Source organism: Oncorhynchus kisutch, linkage group LG12 (assembly GCF_002021735.2).
Source record: "Oncorhynchus kisutch isolate 150728-3 linkage group LG12, Okis_V2, whole genome shotgun sequence".
NCBI classification, from domain to species: domain Eukaryota; kingdom Metazoa; phylum Chordata; class Actinopteri; order Salmoniformes; family Salmonidae; genus Oncorhynchus; species Oncorhynchus kisutch.
In genome coordinates, this window is record NC_034185.2 from 986,799 (window position 1) to 1,008,363 (window position 21,565).

Sequence of the window (21,565 nt, forward strand, 5' to 3'; positions counted from 1 at the left end):
GGTGACATCATCAGGTGGTATAAATTAATAGGTCAATAACAAATAATTCCACACCTCTCTGGGCGAGTTCATTTCGCAGTCTGCACATTTTAGACCATTCCATTGATACTGAAGTGAAACCCACCTGGTATACCGGGCCATGCAAATGGACCATTAACAGCTCGTTTTCAGGTTACATATCCCTCCAATTACACCTCTCACTCAGACCACTCCCACACAGTCCTCGCTAAATTCATGACTCAAATTCCCCAAAAAATTGTAGCTTTTTGACAATATTAATGGAAAACGATTAGTCGTACTGTTAACACTGTACTCGCTCAGTCTAGAGGTTCTAGGCTTTTCTAAGTGTTCTGTAACCAGACTCCATGTGTGTAGACTGGAGAAGCAAGCCTATATGTCCAGGTGTTGACTGCATGTACCCAGGAGACACTTTACCGTGGTCCAGGGCCAGCTCTGTCTCTCTTGACCTGTCGGTCGGCCAGTCCAAGCGGATTATGGATTGTTCAAAATGGTGACCAACATAAATATATAGAAAAGGGAACTACAGTTTTGGCCAAAAGTTTTGAGAATGACACAAATATTAATTTCCACAAAGTTTGCTGCTTCAGTGTCTAGATATTTTTGTCAGATGTTACTATGGATACTGAAGTAGAATTACAAGCAATTCATGTGTCAAAGGCTTTTATTGACAATTACATAAAGTTGATGCAAAGAGTCAATATTTGCAGTGTTGACCCATCTTTTTCAAGACCTCTGCAATCCGCCCTGGCATGCTGTCAATCAACTTCTGTGCCACATCCTGACTGATGGCAGCCCATTCTTGCACAATCAATGCTTGGAGTTTGTCAGAATTTGTGGGGTTTTGTTTGTCCATCCACCTCTTGAGGTGTGGGGAGTTTCCTGGCTATGGACCCAAAATATAGATGTTTTGTTCCCTGGGCCACTTAGTTATCACTTTTGCCTTATGGCAAGGTGCTCCATCATGTTGGAAAATACATTGTTCATTACCAAACTGTTCCTGGATGGTTGGGAGAAGTTGCTCTCGGAGAATGTGTTGGTACCATTCTTTATTCATTGTTGTGTTCTTAGGCAACATTGTGAGTGAGCCCACTCCCTTGGTTGAGAAGCAACCCCACACATGAATGGTCTCAGGAAGATTTACTGTTGGCATGACACAGGACTGATGGTAGCGCTCACCATGTTTTCTCTGGACAAGCTTTTTTCCGAATGCCCCAAACAATCGGAAAGGGGATTCATCAGAGACAATGACTTTACCCCAGTCCTCAGCAGTCCAATCCCTGTACCTTCTGCAGAATATCAGTCTGTCCCTGATGTGTTTCCTGGAGAGAAGTGGCTACTTTGCTGCCCTTCTTGACACCACGCCATCCTCAAAGTCTTTGCCTCATTGTGCGTGCAGATGCACTCACACCTGCCTGCTGCCATTTGAGCAAGCTCTGTACTGGTGGTGCCCCGATCCTGCAGCTGAATCAACTTTAGGAGATGGTCCTGGCGCTGGCTGGACTTTCTTGGGCGTCCTGAAGCCTTCTTCACAACAATTGAACCGCTCTCCTTGAAGTACTTGATGATCCGATAAATGGTTGATTTAGGTGCAATCTTACTGGCAGCAATATCCTTGCCTGTGAAGCCCTTTTTGTGCAAAGCAATGATGACCGCACGTGTTTCCTTGCAGGTTATCATGGTTGACAGGGGAAGAACAATGATTCCAAGCACCACCCTCCTTTTGAAGCTTCCAGTCTGTGATTCGAACTCAATCAGCATGACAGAGTGATCTCCAGCCTTATCCTCGTCATCACTCACACCACCTGGGTGGCTGGGTAGCCTAGTGGTTAGAGCGTTGGACTAGTAACTGAAAGGTTGCAAGTTCGAAACCCCGAGCTGACATGGTACAAATCTGTCGTTCTGCTCCTGAACAGGCAGTTAACCCACTGTTCCTAGGCCGTCATTGAAAATAAGAATTTGTTCTTAACTGACTTGCCTAGTAAAATAAAGGTACATTTTTATTAAAATAATGAGAGAATCACTGACATGATGTCAGCTGGTCCTTTTGTGGCAGGGCTGAAATGCATTGGGAAAGTTTTTTGGGGATTCAGTTCTTTGCATGGCAAAGAGGGACTTTGCAGTTAATTGCAATTCATCTGATCACTCTTCATAACATTCTGGAGTATATGCAAATTGCCATCATAAAAACTGAGGCAGCAGACTTTGGGAAAATGAATATTTGTGTCATTCTCAAAACTTTTGGCCACAACTGTACAAACTAGAGGTCGGCCGGTTATGATTTTTCAATGCCGATACCGATTTATTGGAGGACCAAAACAAAACCGATACCAATTAAACGTCCAATTTTAATTTTAATTTAATTTATTTGTAATAATGACAATTACAACAATACTAAATTAACACTTATTTTAACTTAATATAATACATCAATAAAATCAATTTAGCCTCAAATAAATAATGAAACATGTTCAATTTCGTTTAAATAATGCAAAAACAAAGTGTTGGAGAAGAAAGTAAAAGTGCAATATGTGCCATGTAAAAAAGCTAACATTTAAGTTCCTTGCTCAGAACATGAGAACATATGAAAGTTGGTGGTTCCTTTTAACATGAGTCTTCAATATTCCCAGGTAACAAGTTTTAGGTTGTAGTTATTATAGGAATTATAGGACTATTTCTCTCCACACCATTTGTATTTCATATTCCTTTGACTATTGGATGTTCTTATAGGCACATTAGTATTGCTAGTGTAACAGTATAGCTTCCGTCCCTCTCCTCGGCCCTACATTGGGCTCGAACCAGGAACACATCGACAACAGCCACCCTTGACGCATCGTTGCCCATCGCTCCACAAAAGCCGCGGCCCTTGCAGGACAAGGGGAACAACTACTCCAAGTCTCAGAGCGAGTGACGTCACCGATTGAAACGCTATTAGCGTGCACCCCGCTAACTAGCTAGCCATTTCACATCGGTTACACCAGCCTAGTCTCGGGAGTTGATCGGCTTGAAGTCATAAACAGCGCAATGCTTGAAACATTGCGAAGAGCTGCTGGCAAAACGCACGAAAGTGCTGTTTGAATGAATGCTTATGAGCTTGCTGGTGCCTACCATCGCTCAGTCACACTGCTCTATCAAATATCAAATCATAGACTTAATTATAACATAATAACACACAGAAATACGAGCCTTTGGTCATTAATATGGTCGAATCCGGAAACTATCATTTCGGGAAAAAAACGTTTATTCTTTCAGTGAAATGTTTTTATTTATTTATTTCACCTTTATTTAACCAGGTAGGCAAGTTGAGAACAAGTTCTCATTTACAATTGCGACCTGGCCAAGATAAAGCAAAGCAGTTCGACAGATAAAACGACACAGAGTTACACATGGAGTAAAAACAAACATACAGTCAATAATGCAGTATAAACAAGTCTATATACAATGTGAGCAAATGAGGTGAGAAGGGAGGTAAAGGCAAAAAAGGCCATGATGGCAAAGTAAATACGGAACTGTTCCGTATTTTATCTAATTGGTGGCATCCCTAAGTCTAAATATTGCTGTTACATTGTACAACCTTCAATGTTATGTCATAATTAAGTACAAATCTGGAAAATTTGTTTGCAACGAGCCAGGCGGCCCAAACTGTTGCATATACCCTGACTATGTGTGCAATGAATGCAAGAGAAATGACACAATTTCACCTGGTTAATATTGCCTGCTAACCTGGATTTATTTTAGCTAAATATGCAGGTTTAAAAATATATACTTCTGTGTATTGATTTTAAGAAAGGCATTGATGTTTATGGTTCGGTACAGTCGTCCAACGATTGTTAAATCATCCCCCGTTTGGCGAAGTTGGCTGTCTTTGTTAGGAAGAAATAGTCTACACACAGTTCGCAACGAGCCAGGCGGCCCAAACTGCTGCATATACCCTGACTCTGTTGCAAGAGAAGTGACACAATTTTACCTAGTTAAACCTATGTTACCTATGTGAAATAAATAATACAAATGAACAGCAAACATTCCAAAATAATAAAGACATTTTAAAGTACAAAAGGGAAAATAAATAAACATAAATATAGGTTGGATTTACAATGGTGTTTGTTCTTCACTGGTTGCCCTTTTCTTATGGCAACAGGTCACACATCTTGCTGCTGTGATGGCACACTGTGGGATTTCACCCAGTAGATATGGGACTTTATCAAAATTGGGTTTGTTTTCTAATTCTTTGGATCTGTGTAATCTGAGGGAAATATGTGTCTCTAATATGGTCATACATTTGGCAGGATGTTAGGAGGTGCAGCTCAGTTTCCACCTCATTTTGTGGGTAGTGTGTCTCTGTGTCGTCCCCCTCTGTCTCTGTGTCGTCCCCCTCTGTCTCTCTGTGTCCCCCCCCTCTGTCTCTCTCTCGCTCGCTCTTTCTCAACCATCCCAGTAGGGAGGCTGGTGAAGGGTGAATAAAGTATCTCTCTGTCTCAGACCATCCCAGTAGAGGCTGGTGAAGGGTTAAAGTATCTCTCTGTCTCAGACCATCCCAGTAGAGGCTGGTGAAGGGTTAAAGTATCTCTCTCTGTGTCAGACCATCCCAGTAGAGGCTGGTGAAGGGTTAATAAAGTATCTCTCTGTTTCAAATCATCCCAGTAGAGGCTGGTGAAGGGTTAAAGTATCTCTCTGTCTCAGATCATCCCAGTAGAGGCTGGTGAAGGGTGAATAAAGTATCTCTGTCTCAGATCATCCCAGTAGAGAGACTAGTGAAGGGTTAAAGTATCTCTCTGTCTCAGATCATCCCAGTAGAGGCTGGTGAAGGATGAATAAAGTATCTCTCTGTCTCTCTGTCTCAGATCATCCCAGTAGAGAGGCTGGTGAAGGGGAGGTTTCAGGATAACTTTGAGTTCATCCAATGGTTTAAGAAGTTTTTTGATGCCAACTACGACGGGAAGGAGTATGACCCTGTGGCCACACGCCAGGGGCAGGAGGGCGCCCCCTCACCCAACCCAGGTACAAACACACCCTCTTGTCATCACCTCCTCCAACGCCTCTGACCAGGTCAACTCATTATCCACAAACCCAAACGACTCTCCTCTTCCTCCATTCTGTGTGTGTGGGCCAGTTTCTCAAAATGCGCATGTCTCAGATCATCCCAGTAGAGGCTGGTGAAGGGTGAATAAAGTATCTCTCTGTCTCAGACCATCCCAGTAGAGAGGCTGGTGAAGGGTTAATAAAGTATATCTCTGTCTCAGATCATCCCAGTAGAGGCTGGTGAAGGGTTAATAAAGTATATCTCAACCCATCCCAAACTTGCACGTCATAGAATACTATATTGTAGCTGGTCCCATCAGATAACCTGGCATACGTTAGCCCGAGAGGAGGCATCTGAGGGGAGGATGGCTCATAATAATGTCTGGAATGGAGTCAATGGAATAGAAGCCACGTGCTTGATGTGTTTGATACCATCTGTTTGTTTGCGTTGGCTGCGTCTCAATCCAACACATCCGCTATGTCACACTTCCCCATCTGCGGTGAATGGTAACAAGGCTAGAGCACTGTTTGTCTGGCCATGAGACATCCCGAAAATAAGTCTTCTCACAAAATCTTCTGTAGTGTCCAAACAGTTTGGCATACAAACTATAATGAAAGTCACACGATGGTTTTCTTAATTTTGCTCTACGACCCTCTGGGACTCGTCTGAAGTCGGTACAGCCGATCTGCCCACTTCTTTCAATTCTGGTTAGGGCCAGTTTGCGCTGTCATTGAAAATAAGAATTTGTTCTTAACTGACTTGCCTAGTAAAATAAAGGTTAAAAAAAAAATATATATATATATATATATACAGGCAGTACCGGTACAGTCAATGTGTCGAGGCACCGGTTAGTTGAGGTAATATGTACAAGTAGGTAGAGTTATTAAAGTGACTATGCATAGATAATAAACAGAGAGTAGCAGCAGTGTAAAAGAGGGGGGGTGGGGCAATGCAAATAGTCTGGGTGGCCATTTGATTAGTTGTTCAGGAGTCTTATGGCTTGGGGGTAGAAGCTATTTAGAAGCCTCTTAGACCTAGACTTGGCTCTCCAGTACTGCTTGTTGTGGGGTAGCAGAGAGAACAGTCTATGACTAGGGTGGCTGGAGTCCATGACAATTTTTAGGGCCTTCCTCTGACACCGCCTGGTATTGAGGTCCTGGATGGCAGGAAGCTTGGCACCTGTAATGTACCCTGTAATACCTTGTGGTCGGAGGCCAAGCAGTTGCCATACCAGGCGGTGATGCAGCTGTATAACCTTTTGAGGATCTGAGGACCCATGCCAAATCTTGTCAGTCTCCTGAGGGGGAATAGGTTTTGTCGTGCCCTTTTCACAACTGTCTTGGTGTGCTTCGACCATTGTTAGTTTTTTGGTGATGTGGACGCCAAAGAACTTGAAGCTCTTAACCTGCTCTACTACAGCCCCATCAATGAGAATGGGGGATCACGTTGAGGGAAGAGGTTATTGTCCTTGCACCACACAGTCAGGTCTCTGACCTCCTCCCTATAGGCATTGTTGTCTGTGATCAGGCCTCCCACTATTGTGGCATCAGCAAACGTAATGATGGTGTTGGAGTAGTGCCTGGCCGTGTAGTCATGAGTGAACAGGGAGTACAGGAGGGGACTGAGCACGCACCCCTGAGGGGCCCCTGTGTTGAGGATCAGTGTGGCGGATGTGTTGTTACCTACCCTTACCACCTGGGGGCGGCCCATCAGGAAGTCCAGGATCCAGTTGCAGAGGGAGGTGTTTAGTCCCAGGGTCCTTAGCTTAGTGATGAGCTCTGAGTGCACTATGGTGTTGAACACTGAGCTATAGTCAATGAATAGAGATTGTATCATCTGTGGATCTGTTGGTGCGTTATGCAAATTGGAGTGGGTCTAGGGTTTCTAGGATAAATGGTGTTGATTTGAGCCATGACCAGCCTTTCAAAGCATTTCATGTCTACAGATGTGAGTGCTACGTGTCGGTAGTCATTTAGGCAGGTGTTCTTGGGCACAGGGACTATGGTGGTCTGCTTGAAACATGTTGGTATTACACACTCGGACAGGGAGAAGTTGAAAATGTCAGTGAAGACACTTGCCAGTTAGTCAGCGCATGTTCGGAATACACGTCCTGGTAATCCGTCTGGCCCTGCGGCCTTGTGAATGTTGACCTGTTGAAAGGTCTTACTCACATCGGCTCCGGTTAGCATGATCACACAGTCGTCCGGAACATCTGATGCATGTTTCAGTGTTACTTGCCTTGAAGCGAGCATAGAAGTGATTTATCTCGTCTGGTAGGCTCGTGTCACTGGACAGCTCTTGGCTGTGCTTCCCTTTGTAGTCTTTAATAGTTTGCAAGCCCTGCCACAGGGGCGGCAGCGTAGCCTAGTGGTTAGAGCGTTGGACTATTAACCGGAAGGTTGCGAGTTCAAACCCCCGAGCTGACAAGGTACAAATCTGTTGTTCTGCCCCTGAACAGGCAGTTAACCCACTGTTCCCAGGCCGTCATTGAAAATAAGAATGTGTTCTTAACTGACTTGCCTGGTTAAATAAAGGTAAAATAAATAATAAAAAAAAAAAACATAAGACGAGCATCAGAGCCAGTGTAGTATGATTCAATCTTAGCCCTGTATTGACGTTTTGCCTGTTTGATGGTTCATCGGAGGGCATAGCGCGATTTCTTATAAGCTTCCGGGTTATAGTCCCACTCCTTTTAAAGCGGCAGCTCTACCCTTTTAGCTCAGTGCGAATGTTGCCTGTAATCCATGGCTTCTGGTTGGTGTATGTACGTACAGTCATACCCTAGCCATGTGAGAGGCGCCGACTAGGTCTTGACTTTTAAGTCTTTATTGAAGACTCATCTCTTCAATAAGGTCTTATGATTGAGTGTGGTCTGATCCAGGGGTGTGAAGGTGAATGGAAAGGCGCTTCGCTGCTTGAACCCCTAACCAGTTGAACTCCTCAACACTGAAAGGAGTTCACAAACATTCAAAAAATAAAAATCTCTTGATCAGCGAGGAAGTTTTTGAATTAGTTTTCATTAATTCATTACAATGAAGTAGTATTTGCAGTTGTCACTATGACAACACCCTGAAAACCCTGAATGATCTGTGTTACCACCTTATTAACAGGTCTACAGTGCAGTAGGATGTGTTGATTGACAGGTGTTACTGCACTGCTTTCCATCTACACTCTATTACCGACAGTATGTGGACACTTGCTGGTCCAACAGCTCATTCAAAAATCATAGGCAAAAAATATGAGGTTAATATGGAGTTGATCCCCCTTTGCTGCTATAACAGCCTCCACTCTTCTGGGAAGGCTTTCCACTAGATGTTGGGACGTTGCTGCGGGGACTTGCTTCCATTCAGCCACAAGAGCATTAGTGAGGTCGGGCACTGATGATGCTGGGCGATTAGGCCTGGCTCGCTGTCGGCGTTCCAATTCATCCCAAAGGGGTTTGATGGGGTTGATGTCAGGGCTCTGTGCAGGACGGTCAAGTTCTTCCACACCGATCTCGACAAACCATTTCTGTATGGACCTCGTTTTGTACACGGAGGCATTGTCATGCTTAAACAGGAAAGGACCTTCCCCAAACTGTTGCTACAATGTTGGAAGCACATAATCATCTAGAATGTCATTGTATGCTGTAGCGTTAAGATTTTCCTGGAACTAAGGGGCCTAGCACGAACCATGAAAAACTGTCTCAGACCATTATTCCTCCTCCACCAGACTTTACAGTTGGCATGTGGGCAGGTAGCGTTCTCTTGGCATCCGCCAAACTCATATCCTTCCATCGGACTGCCAGATGGTGAAGCGTGATTCATCACTCCAGAGAACACGTTTCCACTGCTCCAGAGTCCAATGACGGTGAGCTTTACACCACTCCAGTCGGCGCTTGGCATTGCGCATGGTGCAATGACTGCTCGGCCATGGAAACCCATTTCATGAAGCTCTCAACAGTTCTTGTGCTGACGTTGCTTCCAGAGGCAGTTTAGCACTCGGCTGTCCCGTTCTGTGAGCTTGTGTGGCCTACCAATTCGCGGCTGAGCCGTTGTTGCTCCTAGATGTTACCACTTCACAGTAACAATACTTACAGATGACCGGGGCAGCTCTAGCAGGACAGATATGTGATGAACTGACTTGTTGGAAAGTTGGCATCCTATGACGGTGCCACGGAGCTCTTCAGTAAAGCCATTCTACTGCCATTGTTTGTCTATGGAGATTGCATGGCGTCTGTGGGCTCAATTTTATACACCTGTCAGCAATGGGTTGGCTGAAATAGCCGAATCCACAAATTTGAAGGGATGTCTACATAATTTTGTATATATAGTGTATGTCAACATTTGTAATTGGCTGATGCAGAACTTGTTCCAGGAAATAATCACTGTCATCTGTTATGATTAGCATAGGGCTAACATGTGGCTACATTGTAACTGATGGGACCAGTTACAATGTAGCGTTCTATCAGGTCCAAGTATAGCAACGATTTTAATTGGCTGATGCGCATTTTGAGACAGAGAAATTGATTACATTTCATTTACATTCAAAATCTTCTATTGTTCACAAGTATGGCCCCTGTATGTTTCGACTACCCTCCCTCCCTCCCTCCCTCCCTCCCTCCCTCCCTCCCTCCCTCCCTCCCTCCCTCCCTCCCTCCCTCCCCTCCCTCCCTCCCTCCCTCCCTCCCTCCCTCCCTCCCTCCCTCCCTCCCTCCCTCCCTCCCTCCCTCCCTCCCTCCCCTCCCTCCCATACCATCCCATCAGTCTGTGGTTCTGTTTTCATTCTGAGTGTTGTAATTATTATTATTATAAATGTTTGTTCTGGAACCTGTTGTTGTTTTGCTGTGTTTTTTTTGTGTTGGTTCTTCTGCTGTTGCTCTAAGTCAGGTATTCCCAAACACGCAATGCCGTAACATAATTTTTTAAAAATGTTTCTTCACATTTTCAAACAGTACATTTATATTTTCAGAAAGGGCTATACATTTGGAGGTCTTTTTCTTGCTTGAGTAACCTCGTTTCACTGCCAAAAATAAAATGAAACCATCTAGTGTTCAGCGAAATAACAACACAATGTAGCCAAACGTAGCTGCTGCTCATTCAGTTTGCTCGAAAATTGATAAATTGTTTTAAAAAAGTAAGGCCATATTGCTAGTACTGCTATTACCAGCAGTACTGCACCTGTCGACGACACAAGTTGTTCTGCTTCCACGAGCACATCCAATGCTAGCATCAGTAATTCTACATTTGTTGTTAGCCCAGCTAGCATGGACACTGACAGCTGTGAATCTGATGCAGCCGAAGAGCTACTGCCCCATTACCCAGGAAAGCACCAAGCTACTGCCCCCTTACCCAGGAAAGCACCAAGCTACTGCCCCCTTACCCAGGAAAGCACCAAGCTACTGACCCCTTACCCGGGAAAGCACCTAACAACAGACAGGGACGTTGGACCATCGAAGAGGTGCAAATATGATGAGAACTACATTGATTTGGGGTTCAAATATATTGGGATAATGTGCAAAAGTACTATCTCACAACTTGATGAAACCTTCACTCCCGTGTTTTCTGAGCTAGAATAAAGAAGCCTTTTGAGTAGTAAGACATGTATAAAAGCACCAGATACAGTTAGTAAGAAGGGGATAGAAGGATCTTATATGGTGAGCTACCGAGTGGCTAGGACAGGCAAGCCCATACTATTGTGGACGACTTCATTCTTCCTGCTGCCGCAGAAATGGCTGCTTCGCATACAAGCCAGTGAATTCTATGCATTACAGCTGGATGAGACAACAGACGTGGCGGTCCTGACACAGCTCCTGGTATCCGTCTGTAACGTTTATGGGGGGGTCAATTAAGGAAGACCTCCTCTTCTGGAAACCAGGAGAGGATATTTTTAATGTACTGGACAGCTTTGTGACATCAAATGGACTTTGGTGGTCAAGATGTGTTGGTATCTGTACTGATGGTGCAAAAGCCATGACAGGGAGACATAGTGGAGTGGTAACGCGCGTGCAAGCAGTTGCTCCCAACACCACTTGGGTCACTGCAGCATCCACCGAGAGGATCTTGCTGCCAAGGGAATGCCTGACGGCTTGAAAGACGTTCTGGACACCACTGTGAAAATGCTTAACTTTGTTAAAGCAAGGCCCCTGAACGCGTGTATTTTCTGCTCTATGCAATGATATGAGCAGCGACCATGTAACGCTTTTACAACATACAGGAGTGCACTGGTTATCTAGGGGCAAAGTATTGACACATTTTTTTAAACTTGTGAAAGTTTTATTTACTGACCATAATTTTCACGTGTCTGACAGCTTGCATGATGACAGGTTTCTCACACGACTGGCCTGGGTGATATTCTTCTCACCTGAATGATCTGTATCTAGAATTACAGGGACTCTCCGCAACTATATTCAATGTGCGGGACAAAATTGAGGCTATGATTAAGAAGTTGGAGCTCTTGTCTGCATTAACAAGGACAACACACAGGTCTTTCCACCATTTTATATATTTTTTTGTGTGCAAATGAACTCAATCTTACGGACAATGTCAAATGTGATATAGCGAAGCACCTGAGTGAGTTGAGTGCGCAATTACGCAGGTACTTTCCCGAAATGGATGACACAGACAATCGGATGACACAAACAACCTGCCTCCAGTCCAGTTAACGATATCTGAACAAGAGAGACTCATCGACGTTGCAACAAGCGGTTCTGTGAAAATTTAATTTAATCAGAAGCCACTGCCTTATTTCTGGATTGGGCTGCGCTCAGAGTATCCTGCCTTGGCAAATCGTGCTGTTAAGACACTGATGCCCTTTGCAACCACGTACCTATGTGAGAGTGGATTCTCGGCCCTCACTAGCATGAAAACTAAATACAGGCACAGATGTGTGTGGAAAATGATTTTAAGACTGAGACTCTCTCCAATACAACCCAACATTGCAGAGTTATGTGCATCCTTTCAAGCACAACCTTCTTATTAACCTGTGGTGAGTTATTCACAATTTTCAATGAACAAATAAGGTTTTAAATGCAAGATGGTTAATTATTGTTATATTATTATTTGTGCCCTGGTCCTAAAAGAGATCTTTGTCACTTCCCACGAGCCGGATTGTGACAACTCACACTCGTTCTTATGTTTAATAAATGTATCGTATAGTGTGTGTGTGTGACGCTGACCCTGGTGCTAGAGGGGTTACAGCTGACCCTGGTGCTAGAGGGGTTACAGCTGACCCTGGTGCTAGAGGGGTTACAGCTGACCCTGGTGCTAGAGGGGTTACAGCTGACCCTGGTGCTAGAGGGGGTACAGCTGACCCTGGTGCTAGAGGGGGTACAGCTGACCCTGGTGCTAGAGGGGGTACAGCTGACCCTGGTGCTAGAGGGGTTACAGCTGACCCTGGTGCTAGAGGGGTTACAGCTGACCCTGGTGCTAGAGGGGTTACAGCTGACCCTGGTGCTAGAGGGGTTACAGCTGACCCTGGTGCTAGAGGGGTTACAGCTGACCCTGGTGCTAGAGGGGTTACAGCTGACCCTGGTGCTAGAGGGGTTACAGCTGACCCTGGTGCTAGAGGGGTTACAGCTGACCCTGGTGCTAGAGGGGGTACAGCTGACCCTGGTGCTAGAGGGGTTACAGCTGACCCTGGTGCTAGAGGGGTTACAGCTGACCCTGGTGCTAGAGGGGTTACAGCTGACCCTGGTGCTAGAGGGGGTACAGCTGACCCTGGTGCTAGAGGGGGTACAGCTGACCCTGGTGCTAGAGGGGGTACAGCTGACCCTGGTGCTAGAGGGGGTACAGCTGACCCTGGTGTTAGAGGGGTTACGCAGTTGGAGGTTGAATGTTTGAAGTGGTATAGGACTACAAAACCTTTGGGAACCACTGCTCTAACCTAATGAGTTAACAGCCCCAGTCTCCTATAACCTAATGAATTAACAGGGTGACGCCAGTCTCCTCTAACCTAATGAGTTAACAGCCCCAGTCTCCTCTAACCTAATGAGTTAACAGGGTGACCCCAGTCTCCGCTAACCTAATGAGTTAACAGTGTGACCCCAGTCTCCTCTAACCTAATGAGTTAACAGCCCCAGTCTCCCCTAACCTAATGAGTTAACAGACCCAGTCTCCCCTAACCTAATGAGTTAACAGCCCCAGTCTCCCCTAACCTAATGAATTAACAGGGTGACCCCAGTCTCCTCTAACCTAATGAATTAACAGGGTGACCCCAGTCTCCTCTAACCTAATGAGTTAACAGCCCCAGTCTCCTCTAACCTAATGAGTTAACAGCCCCAGTCTCCTCTAACCTAATGAGTTAACAGCCCCAGTCTCCTCTAACCTAATGAGTTAACAGACCCAGTCTCCCCTAACCTAATGAGTTAACAGACCCAGTCTCCCCTAACCTAATGAGTTAACAGACCCAGTCTCCCCTAACCTAATGAGTTAACAGACCCAGTCTCCCCTAACCTAATGAGTTAACAGACCCAGTCTCCAGTAACCTAATGAGTTAACAGACCCAGTCTCCCCTAACCTAATGAGTTAACAGACCCAGTCTCCCCTAACCTAATGAGTTAACAGCCCCAGTCTCCCCTAACCTAATGAGTTAACAGCCCCAGTCTCCTCTAACCTAATGAGTTAACAGTGTGACCCCAGTCTCCTCTAACCTAATGAGTTAACAGCCCCAGTCTCCCCTAACCTAATGAGTTAACAGTGTGACCCCAGTCTCCACTAACCTAATGAGTTAACAGTGTGACCCCAGTCTCCTCTAACCGAATGAGTTAACAGCCCCAGTCTCCTCTAACCTAATGAGTTAACAGCCCCAGTCTCCTCTAACCTAATGAGTTAACAGCCCCAGTCTCCTCTAACCTAATGAGTTAACAGACCCAGTCTCCCCTAACCTAATGAGTTAACAGACCCAGTCTCCCCTAACCTAATGAGTTAACAGACCCAGTCTCCCCTAACCTAATGAGTTAACAGACCCAGTCTCCCCTAACCTAATGAGTTAACAGACCCAGTCTCCCCTAACCTAATGAGTTAACAGACCCAGTCTCCCCTAACCTAATGAGTTAACAGACCCAGTCTCCCCTAACCTAATGAGTTAACAGACCCAGTCTCCCCTAACCTAATGAGTTAACAGACCCAGTCTCCCCTAACCTAATGAGTTAACAGCCCCAGTCTCCTCTAACCTAATGAGTTAACAGACCCAGTCTACCCTAACCTAATGAGTTAACAGTGTGACCCCAGTCTCCTCTAACCTAATGAGTTAACAGACCCAGTCTCCTCTAACCTAATGAGTTAACAGCCCCAGTCTCCTCTAACCTAATGAGTTAACAGACCCAGTCTCCTCTAACCTAATGAGTTAACAGACCCAGTCTCCTCTAACCTAATGAGTTAACAGCCCCAGTCTCCCCTAACCTAATGAGGTAACAGGGTGACGCCAGTCTCCTCTAACCTAATGAGTTAACAGCCCCAGTCTCCCCTAACCTAATGAGTTAACAGTGTGACCCCAGTCTCCTCTAACCTAATGAGTTAACAGCCCCAGTCTCCTCTAACCTAATGAGTTAACAGACCCAGTCTCCCCTAACCTAATGAGTTAACAGACCCAGTCTCCTCTAACCTAATGAGTTAACAGCCCCAGTCTCCCCTAACCTAATGAATTAACAGCTCCAGTCTCCTCTAACCTAATGAGTTAACAGCCCCAGTCTCCTCTAACCTAATGAGTTAACAGACCCAGTCTCCCCTAACCTAATGAGTTAACAGACCCAGTCTCCTCTAACCTAATGAGTTAACAGTGTGACCCCAGTCTCCTCTAACCTAATGAGTTAACAGCCCCAGTCTCCTCTAACCTAATGAGTTAACAGCCCCAGTCTCCTCTAACCTAATGAGTTAACAGCTCCAGTCTCCTCTAACCTAATGAGTTAACAGTGTAACAGACGTCCCCCAACTGTAATTAGGGTCAATGAATCTGGTTTCCTGCTCAATGTCCTGGCAGTAATGTTGCTAGCTGTTGATTGGGTGCTGCTGAGAGGCTTGGTTCTGATTGGCTGTGTTTCCAGGCCCCCAGAGGACATCTCCCACAGTGACCAAGACAGCCCCCTCCAGGCAGATAAACTCTGCCTCCATCCGCAGGGCGATGCCCACTAGAGCAACCAGACCATCAGACGCTGAGATCCTAGAACTGAACCAGCAGGTACACACACACACACACACATACACACTCACACATACGCACACACTCACACATACGCACACACTCACACATACGCACACACTCACACATACGCACACACTCACACATACGCACACACTCACACACACATACGCACACACTCTCTCTCACACATACGCACACACTCTCTCTCACACATACGCACACACTCTCTCTCACACATACGCACACACTCACACATACGCACACACTCACACATACGCACACACTCTCTCTCACACATACGCACACACTCTCTCACACATACGCACACACTCTCTCTCACACACTCTCTTACACACTCTCACACACACACTCTCTTACACACACACACACACACACTCATACACACACACACTCTCTTACACACACACACACACACACACACACTCATACACACACACACTCTCTTACACACACACACACACACACACACACACACACACACACACACACACACACTCATACACACACACACACACACACACACACTCATACACACACACACTCTCTTACACACACACACACACACACACACACTCATACACACACACACTCTCTTACACACACACACACACACACACACACACACACACACACACACACACTCATACACACACACACTCTCTTACACACACACACACACACACACACACACACACACACAGCTTCCTTTTTTATTATATATTTATTTTATTTCACCTTTATTTAACCAGGTAGGCTAGTTGAGAACACCTTTATTTAACCAGGTAGGCTAGTTGAGAACACCTTTATTTAACCAGGTAGGCTAGTTGAGAACACCTTTATTTAACCAGGTAGGCTAGTTGAGAACACCTTTATTTAACCAGGTAGGCTAGTTGAGAACACCTTATTTAACCAGGTAGGCTAGTTGAGAACACCTTTATTTAACCAGGTAGGCTAGTTGAGAACACCTTTATTTAACCAGGTAGGCTAGTTGAGAACACCTTTATTTAACCAGGTAGGCTAGTTGAGAACACCTTTATTTAACCAGGTAGGCTAGTTGAGAACACCTTTATTTAACCAGGTAGGCTAGTTGAGAACACCTTTATTTAACCAGGTAGGCTAGTTGAGAACACCTTTATTTAACCAGGTAGGCTAGTTGAGAACACCTTTATTTAACCAGGTAGGCTAGTTGAGAACACCTTTATTTAACCAGGTAGGCTAGTTGAGAACACCTTTATTTAACCAGGTAGGCTAGTTGAGAACACCTTTATTTAACCAGGTAGGCTAGTTGAGAACACCTTTATTTAACCAGGTAGGCTAGTTGAGAACACCTTTATTTAACCAGGTAGGCTAGTTGAGAACACCTTTATTTAACCAGGTAGGCTAGTTGAGAACACCTTTATTTAACCAGGTAGGCTAGTTGAGAACACCTTTATTTAACCAGGTAGGCTAGTTGAGAACACCTTTATTTAACCAGGTAGGCTAGTTGAGAACACCTTTATTTAACCAGGTAGGCCAGTTGAGAACACCTTTATTTAACCAGGTAGGCTAGTTGAGAACACCTTTATTTAACCAGGTAGGCTAGTTGAGAACACCTTTATTTAACCAGGTAGGCTAGTTGAGAACACCTTTATTTAACCAGGTAGGCTAGTTGAGAACACCTTTATTTAACCAGGTAGGCCAGCTGAGAACACCTTTATTTAACCAGGTAGGCTAGTTGAGAACACCTTTATTTAACCAGGTAGGCTAGTTGAGAACACCTTTATTTAACCAGGTAGGCTAGTTGAGAACACCTTTATTTAACCAGGTAGGCTAGTTGAGAACACCTTTATTTAACCAGGTAGGCCAGTTGAGAACACCTTTATTTAACCAGGTAGGCTAGTTGAGAACACCTTTATTTAACCAGGTAGGCTAGTTGAGAACACCTTTATTTAACCAGGTAGGCTAGTTGAGAACACCTTTATTTAACCAGGTAGGCTAGTTGAGAACACCTTTATTTAACCAGGTAGGCTAGTTGAGAACACCTTTATTTAACCAGGTAGGCTAGTTGAGAACACCTTTATTTAACCAGGTAGGCTAGTTGAGAACACCTTTATTTAACCAGGTAGGCTAGTTGAGAACACCTTTATTTAACCAGGTAGGCTAGTTGAGAACACCTTTATTTAACCAGGTAGGCTAGTTGAGAACACCTTTATTTAACCAGGTAGGCTAGTTGAGAACACCTTTATTTAACCAGGTAGGCTAGTTGAGAACACCTTTATTTAACCAGGTAGGCTAGTTGAGAACACCTTTATTTAACCAGGTAGGCTAGTTGAGAACACCTTTATTTAACCAGGTAGGCCAGTTGAGAACACCTTTATTTAACCAGGTAGGTCAGTTGAGAACACCTTTATTTAACCAGGTAGGTCAGTTGAGAACACCTTTATTTAACCAGGTAGGCCAGTTGAGAACACCTTTATTTAACCAGGTAGGCTAGTTGAGAACACCTTTATTTAACCAGGTAGGCTAGTTGAGAACACCTTTATTTAACCAGGTAGGTCAGTTGAGAACACCTTTATTTAACCAGGTAGGCCAGTTGAGAACACCTTTATTTAACCAGGTAGGTCAGTTGAGAACACCTTTATTTAACCAGGTAGGTCAGTTGAGAACACCTTTATTTAACCAGGTAGGCTAGTTGAGAACACCTTTATTTAACCAGGTAGGTCAGTTGAGAACACCTTTATTTAACCAGGTAGGCTAGTTGAGAACACCTTTATTTAACCAGGTAGGCCAGTTGAGAACACCTTTATTTAACCAGGTAGGCCAGTTGAGAACACCTTTATTTAACCAGGTAGGTCAGTTGAGAACACCTTTATTTAACCAGGTAGGTCAGTTGAGAACACCTTTATTTAACCAGGTAGGCCAGTTGAGAACACCTTTATTTAACCAGGTAGGCCAGTTGAGAACACCTTTATTTAACCAGGTAGGCCAGTTGAGAACACCTTTATTTAACCAGGTAGGTCAGTTGAGAACACCTTTATTTAACCAGGTAGGCTAGTTGAGAACACCTTTATTTAACCAGGTAGGCTAGTTGAGAACACCTTTATTTAACCAGGTAGGCTAGTTGAGAACACCTTTATTTAACCAGGTAGGCTAGTTGAGAACACCTTTATTTAACCAGGTAGGCTAGTTGAGAACACCTTTATTTAACCAGGTAGGCCAGTTGAGAACAAGTTCTCATTTACAATTGCGACCTGGCCAAGATAATGCAAAGCTTTGCGACACAAACAACAACACAGAGTTACACATGGAGTAAAACAAACATACAGTCAATAATACAGTATAAAAATATATATACAGTGAGTGCAAATGAGGTAAGATAAGGGAGTTAAGGCAATAAATAGGCCATAGTGGCGAAGTAATTACAATTTAGCAATTACACACTGGAATGGTAGATGTGCAGAAGATGATTGTGCAAGTAGATATACTGGGGTGCAAAGGAGCTAAATAAATACAGTTTGGGGATGAGGTAGGTAGATGGGTTGTTTACAGATGGGCTATGCATAGGAGCAGTGGTCTGAGCTGCTCTGACAGCTGGTGCTTAAAGCTAGTGAGGGAGATATGAGTCTCAAGTTTCAGTGATTCTTTTTCAATTTGTTCCAGTCATTGTTAGCAGAGAACTGGAAGGAAAGGCAGCCAAAGGGTTTGGGGGTGACCAGTGACATATACCTGCTGGAGCGCGTGCTACGAGTGGGTGCTGCTATGGTGACAAGTGAGCTGAGATAAGGCGGGTACTTTACCTAGCAAAGACTTATAGATGACCTGGAGCCAGTGGGTTTGGCGACGAGTATGAAGCGAGGGCCAGCCAACGAGAGCATACAGGTCGTAGTGGTGGGTAGTATATGGGGCTTTGGTGGCAAAACGGATGGCACTGTGATAGACCGCATCCAATTTGCTGAGTAGAGTTGGAGACTATTTCGTAAATGACATTGCCGAAGTCGAGGATCGGTAGAATGGTCAGTTTTACGAGGGTATGTTTGGCAGCATGATGAAGTATGCTTTGTTGTGAAATAGGAAGCCGATTCTCGATTAAATTTGGGATTGGATATACTTAATGTGAGTCTGGAAGGAGAGTTTACAGTCTAACCAGACACCTAGGTATTTGTAGTTTTCCACATATTCTAAGTCAGAACCGTCCAGAGTAGTGATGCTGGACGGGCGGGCAGGTGCAGGTGCAGGCAGCGATCGGTTGAAAAGCATGCATTTAGTTTTACTTGTATTTAAGAGCAGTTGGAGGCCACGGAAGGAGAGTTGTATGGCATTGAAGCTTGTTTGGAGGTTTGTTGACACAGTGCCAAAGAAGGGCCAGAAGTTTAAAGAATGGTGTCGTCTGCGTAGAGGTGGATCAGAGACTCACCAGGAGCAAGAGCGACATCATTGATGTATACAGAGAAGAGAGTTGGCCCAAGAATTGAACCCTGTGGTACCCCCATAGAAACTGCCAGAGGCCCGGACAACAGACCCTCCGATTTGACACACTGAACTCTGTCTGAGAAGTAGTTGGTGAACCAGGCGAGGCAATCATTTGAGAAACCAAGGCTGTTGAGTCTGCCGATGAGGATGTGGTGATTGACAGAGTCGAAAGCCTTGGCCAGGTCAATGAAGACGGCTGCACAGTACTGTCTTTTATCGATGGTGGTTATGATATCGTTTAGGACCTTGAGCGTGGCTGAGGTGCACCCATGACCAGCTCGGAAACCAGATTGCATAGCGGAGAAGGTTCTCCTGCAGCTTTACAATTATTTGGGATCTCAGACGATACAAAAGAGAGGTTGAACAGGCTAGAAATAGGGGTTGCAACATTTTCGGGAGATAATTTTAGTTTAATTATAGTTTTAGAAAGAAAGGGTCCAGATTGTCTAGCCCGGCTGATTTGTAGGGGTCCAGATTTTGCAGTTCTTTCAGAACATCAGCTATCTGGATTTGGGTGAAGGAGAAATGGGGGAGGCTTGGAGTTGCTGTGGGGGGTGCCGGCAGTTGACCGGGGTAGGGGTAGCCAGGTGGAAAGCAAGGCCAGCCGTAGAAAAATCTTATTGATATTCTCAATTATAGTGGATTTATCGGTGGTGACAGTGTTTCCTATCCTCAGAGCAGTGGGCAGCTGGGAGGAGGTGCTCTTATTAGGTGCTCTTACCTCTGCCTCCCCCTTCTCTCTCTCTACCTCTTCGTGTGTGTGTGTGTGTGTGTGTGTGTGTGTGTGTGTGTGTGTGTGTGTGTGTGTGTGTGTAGATGTTGGATCTGAAGCTGACGGTGGATGGTCTGGAGAAAGAGAGAGATTTCTACTTCAGTAAGCTGAGAGACATCGAGTTGATCTGTCAGGAGAATGAGACCAACGCCAGCCCAACACTCTCCAAGATCATGGATATACTGTACGCTACTGAGGTAGGACACACACACTGAATAAAACACACACACACACTGGATAAAATGCACACACACTAGATAAAACACACACACACACTGAATAAGACACACACACACAGGATAAAACACACACACACTGGATAAAACACACACACACACACTGGATAAAACACACACACACACACTGGATAAAACACACACACACACACTGAATAAGACACACACACACACACGGGATAAAACACACACACTGGATAAAACACACACACACACACTGGATAAAACACACACACTGAATAAGACACACACACACACACACACACACACACACACTGGATAAAACAGACACACACACACACACACACTGGATAAAACAGACACACACACACACACACACTGGATAAAACAGACACACACACACACACTGGATAAAACAGACACACACACACACACACACACACACACACACACACACTGGATAAAACAGACACACACACACACACACACTGAGTAATACACACACAATGGATAAAACAGACACACATACTGAATAAAACACACACACTGAGTAATACACACACACTGAATAAAACAGACACACATACTGAATAAAACACACACACTGAGTAATACACACACACTGAATAAAACAGACACACACTGGATAAAACACACACACACACACTGAGTAATACACACACAATGGATAAAACAGACACACATACTGAATAAAACACACACACTGAGTAATACACACACACTGAATAAAACAGACACACACTGGATAAAACACACACACACACACTGGATAAAACACACACACACAGAACTTTTGACTGGTACTGTACTTGTGTATGTTGAAACACACACTATATACAGCATGGCATTCGGAAAGTATTCAGAAAAAGTACCCCTCGACTTTTTAAAACATTTCGTTACATCACAGCCTTATTCTAAAATGTATAGGATTGTTTTTTCCCCCTCATC

The 21,565-nt window shown here is 44.6% G+C and overlaps 1 protein-coding gene across 8 annotated transcripts in view; it reads left to right on the top strand.

Annotated features, from left to right (window-relative positions):
• The window catches only part of LOC109881384 (microtubule-associated protein RP/EB family member 3-like), a 44,787-nt gene that overhangs the window by 16,363 nt on the left and 6,859 nt on the right, over positions 1 to 21,565 (top strand). For all 8 annotated transcript variants that reach the window (XR_004211826.1, XM_031836711.1, XM_031836715.1 and 5 more), the window contains 3 exons: positions 4,860 to 5,016; positions 15,060 to 15,193; positions 20,444 to 20,596. Coding sequence is in view for 7 of the 8 variants with exons in the window: in XM_031836711.1 (XP_031692571.1) it covers positions 4,860 to 5,016; positions 15,060 to 15,193; positions 20,444 to 20,596 (444 nt within the window). In the remaining variant the exon portion in view is untranslated. The remainder of the gene's footprint in view (positions 1 to 4,859; positions 5,017 to 15,059; positions 15,194 to 20,443; positions 20,597 to 21,565) is intronic.